The 9253-nt window shown below is 41.2% G+C and overlaps 1 protein-coding gene across 2 annotated transcripts in view; it reads left to right on the top strand.

Annotated features, from left to right (window-relative positions):
* The first annotated feature begins 298 nt into the window (after nt 1-298).
* CC2D1B (coiled-coil and C2 domain containing 1B) overlaps nt 299-9253 on the top strand; it is a 35172-nt gene continuing 26217 nt past the window's right edge. Inside the window, exons 1-4 of one of the 2 annotated variants that reach the window (XM_042786382.1) lie at nt 299-403; nt 946-1050; nt 4048-4189; nt 8486-8601. In XM_042786382.1, coding sequence (XP_042642316.1) covers nt 985-1050; nt 4048-4189; nt 8486-8601 — 324 coding nt within the window. In that variant the 5' untranslated portion in view covers nt 299-403; nt 946-984. Of the gene's footprint in view, nt 404-629; nt 783-945; nt 1051-4047; nt 4190-8485; nt 8602-9253 lie in introns of those variants that run through there. The other variant, XM_042786381.1, reaches the window with a different exon arrangement.

The following is a 9253-nucleotide window of genomic DNA, read 5'->3' as shown; positions in this document are numbered from 1 at the left end:
GAGACTTTGCTACCAGGAAAGTGAAAATACCAGAAGACAGTCGTTATTCGAGAAACGAACTTTTTTTTTTTTTTTTTTTTTTTTTTGACTGATATCAAGGATTGCTTCACAGAACTTGCCACAGGTACTGCAGCTCTGTTGAAATCTGCTTTCCGAACCGACCTGTTCCCCCAGCTCCCCTACTGAGAGGGCGATGGGCCGTTCAACGGACGCCGCGGCTGTGGGGGCGGCTCGCGAAACGGCCGTTCCCGCGCTCCCCTCCCGCCCCGCCCCGCGGCGAGATCCCGCCCCCGCCGTCCCTCCGCGCAGGCGCGCTGCCCCCGCGGAGTCGCGGCCGTGGCGTCTCCGGGACGGGCGGGCGCAGCTTCACCGGGCGCCTCGGCGCGGGCGGCGGGAGGCCGAGGTGAGCCGGGGCTGGGCCGGTCCGTCGCGGTGCCGTCGGTGGCAGGCGGCCGGTTATTTACACGGTGCTCAGCCTATCGCCTTCCATGGCTCCTCCCTGCGCCGGGGCGGGGAGGGCTCCGCGGGGGCACGGGGCGGGCCGGGCCTGCCCCGCCCTCACGGGGCGCTGGGTCCGGCGGGGAAGGAGGGGGGGGGGCTGTCTGCGGGGGTGAGCGGCCGCGCCTTGTCCGGCCGTCCCGGGCTGCGGGAGGGGCGCCGGGTGTGAGTCCCCTCAGGCGGGGAACGGGGCGCGGCCGGGCTGGGCTCCCCGCGCCCGGCGGCTGTGGGGCAGGCGGTGCCGGCGGGCCTGGGCCTGGGCCTTGGGGAGCGTGGTACCTCGGGTGTGTCCCCCCCTCTCTTCCCTCCTGGCGTTGCTCACTGTTTGGGGGTGCCTGTAAAAGCTGCGGGTTTGCGCAGAGCCTGCTCTGTGGTGCCTGCGTTCGCCCAGTTCGCAGCGGGTTGAGCCAGGCGAGGATACTGATGTTCAATTTCATGTGCTCTCAGTCCATTAGATACGCAGTCCTCTGAAATTCATGAACCAGCATGCTTGGCAGAAGACCTAAAAAAAGCCCTCAGGCAAAGGGCCAGGGAGCTGCAGTTGCAAAGCAGGTAAGGAAGGCAAAGGGCCAGGGAGATGTGGTTGCAAAGCAGGTAGGAAAACCTCCTACTGCTCTTTGAGAGTAGTCTCGTGCAGACCTCTTGCTGCTGTTTTCCACCTCGAATCTCTCATGTGTTAATAAGATATTGCAGGACCATGTAAAAATTTAATTTGTGTGGTGCCTGTTTTCCTGCTTTCTCCTTGCTTAAATATCTGATATGCAGCAGTGGAGGTCTTCCAGGGAAGCCACAATGTTGTAATGCTGTAGTCTTTACATGAGACTTGATGGCTTATGCTTATAGTAGTTTCCTATACCGGATATATTGAGATTTAATAATAACTTCAATAACTACGTGGAGGTTTTTCTTACACTTCTAAGAAAACTGAAATAAGATTGGAATATCAAATAATAAATTCAGGGGCCCATATCAGAGAACAGTAAGGTGCTACACCAGAGACAGTTAATTTTCATTTCCCTGTGTATAGTAATTTTTTGCAACAGATAGACTGATAAGCCTACGTACCTCTCCTGTAGCTAAAAATGAGCTTGGATGTATCCATACATTGGGGTGTTTTTCATGTTCTTTATCTTTGAATGTAGTTTCAGAAGCCTTGAGGAGAGAAACATTATTTAGTCATGGTTGGCAGGTGTAGGAAGTCAGGCAACAGTGTCAAAATTAGAAATACAGCCAAGGCAAAATTCTGGGTAGAATAGTGGAAGAAAAACAGAGTAAAGTTAGAGGTGAAGAATATGCTAGACCCAGAATAGAACTTAAGAAACCTTTGAAGGTAGAATAGAGGCGAGTAACATACAGAGGAGGAATAACTAATAAGAATATAGGGAAACATGAAAATAGATCAAAATAGGATATTAGAATAGAGAAAATAGCAAAGATACTCTCTTTTGGTGATTTCTTAAGAACTACTATTCTCATACTGGAAGGAGAATAGCTTGCTTGGAGATCCATAATGTTGCCGTTGCTTCCATATGAAAGTTTGACTTTCTTAGTTGAAGAAGTAGTAAGTAATTTAGTTTGTCTGAACAAGGGAGAAGGTAAAAGGTGGCAATATTTTTTTCACTTCCAAAAAAAAGAAATCACACTTTAAAAAGATAAAAAAGTAAATAAAGGATCCAGTTAACATATTTTACTAATTTCAAATTCAATCTAGTTAGTTATTTAGCCTGTCTCACAACATGGAGGATTGTTTCTTGAAACATACACTAAATGGCTCGATCACTTGCAAATTAATGCATTTGAAACTGGTTTTGTGCTGTGTAGTGTATTAACTGCAAGTTTTTAATAACCTTTTTTTTATGTTTTATTAAACATTTCTTTAATACTCTTAATTTAATTGGAAATGTACCTTACTGAACAGATTGAATATGTAGAGGTAGAACTGCTCAATTCTATTCTTGACTTCATTATTACACTTGCTTCACGTTCTATACTTGCAGTGTAGTAATGAACAGATCACATGTGCTCCTGATGCATTTTGCACATTGATAAAAGGTGTGTGTATATATATATATATATATATATCGTAGAACATGATTCTTTACATCACCGTTATAAATACTTCCATTAAATCTTGTCTTGACCTTCTTTCTATTCTATCCAAGACTGCAAATGTATTTTTTTTTATGGAAGGGAAATGGGTAAGGCAGAGGGTGGCTAACTGATCTGCCCGGTGCCTTATAGAATGTCAAGGGTAGGATCAGGGCTAGTAAACTAATAGCTGCTGATTTTGAATACTGTTCCTGGTCCTTGGAATCAGTGTTTCTTAGCTATGTTTCACGTTCTCCATTGGGATTGTAAAAGGGTTCAAAGAGGGACACAAAATAACTCGTCAGTACCTACCAGCATCTTGATTTCTACAAGGTTAAAAAAAAAAAGGATGTTATTACTTATTCACATCAGTTTATAAACTGACAGGCAGGTTCAGCTTCTCCAACACTTCACATCCTCAGAGGCAGAAGGAGATTGTTGACCCTTGTAATAATGACAACTGATTTTTATTCCTTTGCTTGAGAGAAGCTGAACTGCTGCCTACTTGGCCATGTGAAGACCAATATATCAACAAGGTCTTTGAAAGTCTGCGGAAAGCTACTCTGCCTACCTCACAGGGTGAATCTAACTCAATTTATGTTTAGAGCTTAGCATACTTAGAAAAAAAATGTTGTTGTTTCTGGGTCAGTATTTTAACCAGCAATGTAAGAATTGTGATAAAATGACATCTTAGAAGAATACATAGAAGACGACCTTAGAGATTTCTCTTATACTTATGTCCTTTGGCATGTTTTACATCAATTGAGTGATAACCCCCACTGCTTTGTCAAATTCTGGTTATTGTTATTAATAATATTACTGGAGATGCTGTCACTTAGCTGATGATCTGTTCCAGACAGTTGGTTGTTTTCTCCAGTGCAGTGTCGGCATTGCTGGCTTTGTAATGGCTATGTTTCTCTGTGTGTGTGCATATGCTTCCCATGTGTTTATGATTTATAAACTGAGGTAATGAGAGGTACAGAACAGTTCCGTATATTTAAATATAGCTTCTTCTGAGAGATAAGGGTGAAATCTCTGCCATATACGCATGTCAGACCTGTGTTGTGTGAACATGAATATTTTTGAGCTTAGCTGTTACAGGAACTGCCCTGAACTTCCCTGATGATATCTGCTTCAGTATAACAGACATCATTTATTTTGCCTTGCTGTGTCAGACTATTGGGTGGGCTTGATTTTAAGAAATCATTGATTGCGTAGAATTTTAGAGGGAGCATTTGTGGTTTAAGATTTATGTACCTTACATCAGTTATGGGTGCCTGATATGCATTGGTTTAGTAATAGAAGTGATATGATAGTAGACTTAAAAAAAAAATAACAGAATCCAGAATGCATGAAAATGCTTAGATAATCCATGCAGTGTGTTGTTTTTGAGCGTCATCTCTGTTCTAACTGTAGTATTTTTTTTTTTTTTTTTTTTTTTTAATTTTTCCTTGGCTCCAGCTGGGGCTGTTTGTAGATTTTAATCCTGAAGAGATGCTGCTGGGTGCGGAGGAAGGTGGGGATGATGGGGACCTGGAAGCAGAGCTTGCTGCTATCACAGGAGGAAAGGTGAAAGAAGGGAAATCAAAACCAAAAGGGAAAAGTAAGTTAAAAGTGTCTGGATTTAATTTATTGACAACCTGAATAATTTATTAAAGATAGCTATTTACAAATCACTGATTTATCTGAAATGTTTCTTCATCACTGATAGAAGCTGAAATTGCAACTACTCTTTCCTTTGAAAGGTTTAAGTTGTTCCCCAAAAAGGGTAGAAGGTTTTTTTGTCTCTGCTCTTGTGGACATAGGAAAAAGATACATGATGGCTAGCCAACTTAATGATTAAATTGATACATGCTTGTTTAGCATACGAAATCATAAAAAGGTATAGTAGATGCTAGATGAATTAAAGATAGAAATTGTGTTTCCTGTAGAGGGTGGGTTCTTTGTCGTTTGGTTGTTCTTCCGTTTTTGTTTAAAGGCTGAGCATTATATTTTTAGCTACTTGGAGTCTGTAATCAAAATTGAATACCCTTTTAAAAGGGAACTCTTGGAACTGATGGAATTATAGGGAGAATCCTGTAGCTTGTGTTACGCAGGAAGTTAGAGTGTCTCTTAGAATGGATCGTTACTATTCTTAATATTTTAATCATCTGTTAATTTTGTCTGATAGTGTTTGCATGCAGCTATGCAGTGTTTTACAGGATTGTTGTTAATCTGCTGTAAATCAAGGCTGCTGCTGAGAGGGGCAGTGTCTTGTGAGCGTGCTCTGCCTCTTAGCTGGTACACATAGTTATGGAGCTGCAGGGTGATCTGCTTCAGGAAACTGATCTGTAAAAATAAACTTTGGTTGTTGTGCTAGGCTTTCAACTGTATCAGTTCCTTGATCTGGTTTGCTACCTGCCTGTTTCAGTGCTGCTGTAGCTGTAAGGGAGGGGTGACAGCAAATGGTTGAGATGAGACAAGGAGAAGGTAAACATTTGAAAGGACTTTACAGAGAACAGCAGAGAAATGAGGAATGTTAAAATATTTAGAGAAGATGACTGTCTAAACACTATAATTGATGAGAGACAGAGGAGGTGTTTATATCTAAAACTGATTTATAAATCATTTCCACTCCAGATTTCAAGCTCGTAATAAACCCTTGCAGCTAATAAACATAATTGCGCTGATAAGCACAATAGCAGAACTGCCATTGGATGTAGGTTAGTCATAGTTAAAACACGCAGGATAGTGTTCTGAGGATGAATCTGTGTGCCAGGAGCTCTTGAACTGTCAGCTTTTCAAGTGCTGACTTTTCTCCCTGATCATATCACTTAATGTGTTTTTTCAGTCTCTTTAATCGTAAGAGGGAAATGAAACTTCAGGCAGCGCAAAATTAACATTTATATGCCTTCTAAAGGTATGTGTTATGGTTCATTAAATTATTCTCCAAAATAATTTACGGCTGTTCTGTTTTTCTAGTAGAATTTGGAGTATATAGATTAGAATTACAGGGAAGATGAACTACTGGACAGCTGGCACTGGTGACTCAGGAGACCTGGTACAGTGTAGTGATGGCAACATGGTGCAGGGTGAGGACAGGATGCAGGCTGGTGCCTGGGAAGGGGGAGGGTACACTAAGGACAGGGAAGAAACAGGTGCTGTCTAGAGAAGGACAGAAAAAAGGGAACCAGTACAACACATACTAGTGCTCAGTTCTTGACTGAGGACAAGGTGCAATAAATCACTCCTGGATTTAAAGTGTAGAGCTCTGATGGGGGGTTGTCAGGAAGTGATCTCTCCCTCTAGCTTGCAGATGCAGGCAGCTGTACTGTTGCAACATCATAAGTACAAGATCTCTGCTATCTGTGACTGATAAATGCAGTTGGTTAGCCACTTGGGTGTTTGAAATTGTAACGTCAACTTGCCAGACTGGCTGGAGCTGAACCAACCATCCGAGGAGGCTTGGTTGGCTTTTTTGCCTCTAGTGGGGCATCCTGTAAGGAATGCTCAGACCCTTGAACTACAGCCACTTGCCTTTGGATATGGCCTGTTGTCCTAGCTGAAGAGTATTGCTAAGGGTCAAATATACGAGCAACATTGTTTGATATAGGTACTGAAGCACTGATACGGTAAATTAGACTACTTGAAGAGAAATGGCTTTTTACTTTGGTTAATTTTCAGCTGATTTGGAAATGCAGGGGTGGATGAGATCCCATTTAGATCCATTTAATTTGACTTTAACACATCGTCCTGAAGATGCATATTTTATGCAACATTTACTGACACTGATGAGTCACAGTCATATGTCTGCATAGGGAAGTATCAGAGGTATTTATGTGGACAGTTGGGATTTGTGTGCAAATAGCTTCACCTTTGAGAGTGCATGGAGGAAGTTGAGAGTCAAGGAAGATGTGCTTGGCACAGCATGAAGTATAGATAAGAACTCAGCAAGGAGTCAAATAGAGTTTTCAGGGTGAAGACCAGAAGCTTGAAGAGAAATTGCAAGACAAAGTAGTCAAGAAAGATTTGAAAAAGGGAAGATCTCATGGGCATGAAACAACAATGTAGAAAATATAGAAGTGTAGTTAGAGAGGCAGAAGAAACAGCACTTTTTCTGATTTGCTTAGCAGTTTTTTTGTGCCAGTGTTCTGCTCCTGCTTTTGGGCTCAGGAAAAGTATGGTGCCTTGATATGGAGCATACTATTTTTGTATGCCAAGTGTGACTTTGCAGTGGTGTTTGATGTATAAAACAAATAGTTTCTCAAGGTAGAAAGATTTTCTTGTCTTCTTTTCTTGCTGTCTTCAAACATATGGATAGTTTGCTGTGCCTCCGTGCTTGTCATGTTCACAGTTTGGCTTAAAGCTTGTGTTGTTCAGTATGTCTCTAAAATTGATGTTAATGTGCATCATCAGATTCAAAGGATAAATATGTACCTAGTTTAACATGAGATGGAGAGAGACAGACATTCTTGTGCTTAAGACTGTAGACTGAGAAACTGGATCAACTGTTGGAGCCTCAAGTGTAATGTAGACTATACAAAACCCCAGTAATTTAGTTAGTTGTAGTTTGATTGGGAACTCTTTCAGCTCAGCATTACTTATGGTAAACGCCTTGAACTTTGTTCTGATTTACGGATGTACGTGCTGTTGTAATACACACAACAACATATTTTTGGCTTTGAAAGAAAATGTGAACAAAAGTTTTACTGGCAGATGTGCTGGGATGTTTTAACACAAGTGTTTGCATCTCATGCATTTAACTGTTGGGCTAATTTGGTTATGTTCATACATTCAGATCTTTGGAAACTAGAGTACTTTTAACTCAAATTAGTTCAACATGAGGGAGAGAAGGAAAGGGAATAGAACTGGGAAAAAGAAATAGTTTGTTGGCACTTAGGGTTGGATGGATGTGGACCACTTCTGTTCCATGTGGAGTCAGAATTTTATTCTGTCCATCAGGGGCTACTGCAGGGGTGAATCACATTTTGTTAGGGTAAACTGACATGAGATAAAGAATGCTGAACAGAAAGACCTGACAAGGATGCTGAGTCCAGACCTTGTTATTGTGAACAATCATGTCATAAATACCTTTCATAAATATCTAGCATCAGCTTAATTCCTACTGGGGACAGAGGCTGCTCCAGTAATTCCCTTTCATGGATAGGAAGTTACAATCAGATTTATTCATCAACAGTTTATATTCATTTTCTCTTGTACCATCATTGATTTTTATCTTAACCGAGCAATACAGTTTTAACATCTGAGAACAGTAGTATTCTCGTGTTTTTCCTTGGAAAATTTAACTCTTCCATAATGACAAAGTTTCTGTTACTACTATTTTTGTAAACAGTGTCACAGAAGTACTTACCTATATCTTAAATCAGCCTAGGAGCTTGAGGTGACCTCTAGTAATTTTTCCCTGAAGCAGTTGTTTAATCCAGTCTTACTTGTCTTTCTTACACAGTCTTAAATGCCATTACTGTGCAAACGTACTGCAGTATTTTGCTGTTTTGTGTCTGTGCTTTCTGAGCACTGTTGTGTCCCACCATACCTGCTTGTCTATCCCAGTGCTTATGGTTTTGCCATTCAGGCTCCCTGTATTAGTAAACAGACATTATTTCTTCCTGAGATGTAATTTCTGAGCTAGGTTATTGCATTTCAAGTAATTTTCCTTGTCTTATTACCTGCCTTGTCACTCCGAAACACTAGTATTGCTTTTTCCCTGGATGTTCAGTTCCCCAGTCTTTGCCCTTTATCCATGAATATACTATCATTTACTTGTGACACTGTCTGATGAAGAGGAAGCAAGAGAAGTCACTGCTCTATTTCAGCAGGTAGCAACTCCTTTAGAATTGATATCCAGTGACTGCATAACTGTTACTCAGGGTTTATGGCTCCTTTTGGTTTCTATTTACAGCTCCTCTGCCCATGGATCATATTGAAAAGATGGCTGCAGAGTGTATGAAGGACCTGAATGAAGATGAGGAGGAAGAAGCAGACGATGAAGACTTGGAGAAAGATACAGACCTGTTGGTAAGCATAACGTTAGCAAAAAGTTTTAGTATGTCTTTGTTGTTTTTTTTTTAAATGGAACTGCATTTAGCAAAAATATTTGTTAACTTTGTGGTGAGAAGCTAAAATATTGCAAAAGTATTCCATTAGATACAAGACTTCGCAGGATGTAACCCCCTGCACACCAGAGTAAGAGAGTTTCTTAACTAACATTTATATGTGTGAGGGTCTTAGATAAGTGGGAGGAACAGCAGGAATTTCATTCCATGTCTGGTGAAATACAGCCAGGGACATTCTCCTTAAGGTGATGTCTGTCACCATTTTGCTACTACTTCGAATAGTGCTTATCCTGAGAGAACATTTCCCAAGAAATTCTTTGTCATTTCAGTGGGTGATCTAGCTGACAGGGTTTAGGGAAGGAGTGTTAAGCAGTGTTTTTAACTGCCATTGTTAGTAGATGCTTTTTTTGAAATTTCAAATGTGAGTTTGAATGATCTTTGTAGAAGTACTTCTCTGAACTTCTCCAGCTTCATATCTCTAACCACAAACTTGTGTGGTGATCCTGGAGCTGCAGCGTGACTCTTGGGTGGTATCTGGTCTCTTGTTGTGAATACAAGTGGAACCGGTTTAATTTTAAAATAAAAATAACCAGAATATAAGATGTTTTAGACTC

Source organism: Tyto alba, unplaced genomic scaffold (assembly GCF_018691265.1).
Source record: "Tyto alba isolate M040663 unplaced genomic scaffold, T.alba_DEE_v4.0 Super-Scaffold_1000006, whole genome shotgun sequence".
Classification (NCBI taxonomy): Eukaryota; Metazoa; Chordata; class Aves; order Strigiformes; family Tytonidae; genus Tyto; species Tyto alba.
The sequence above is the reverse complement of the archived record's forward strand: the minus strand, read 5'-3'. Positions and strand labels throughout refer to the sequence as shown.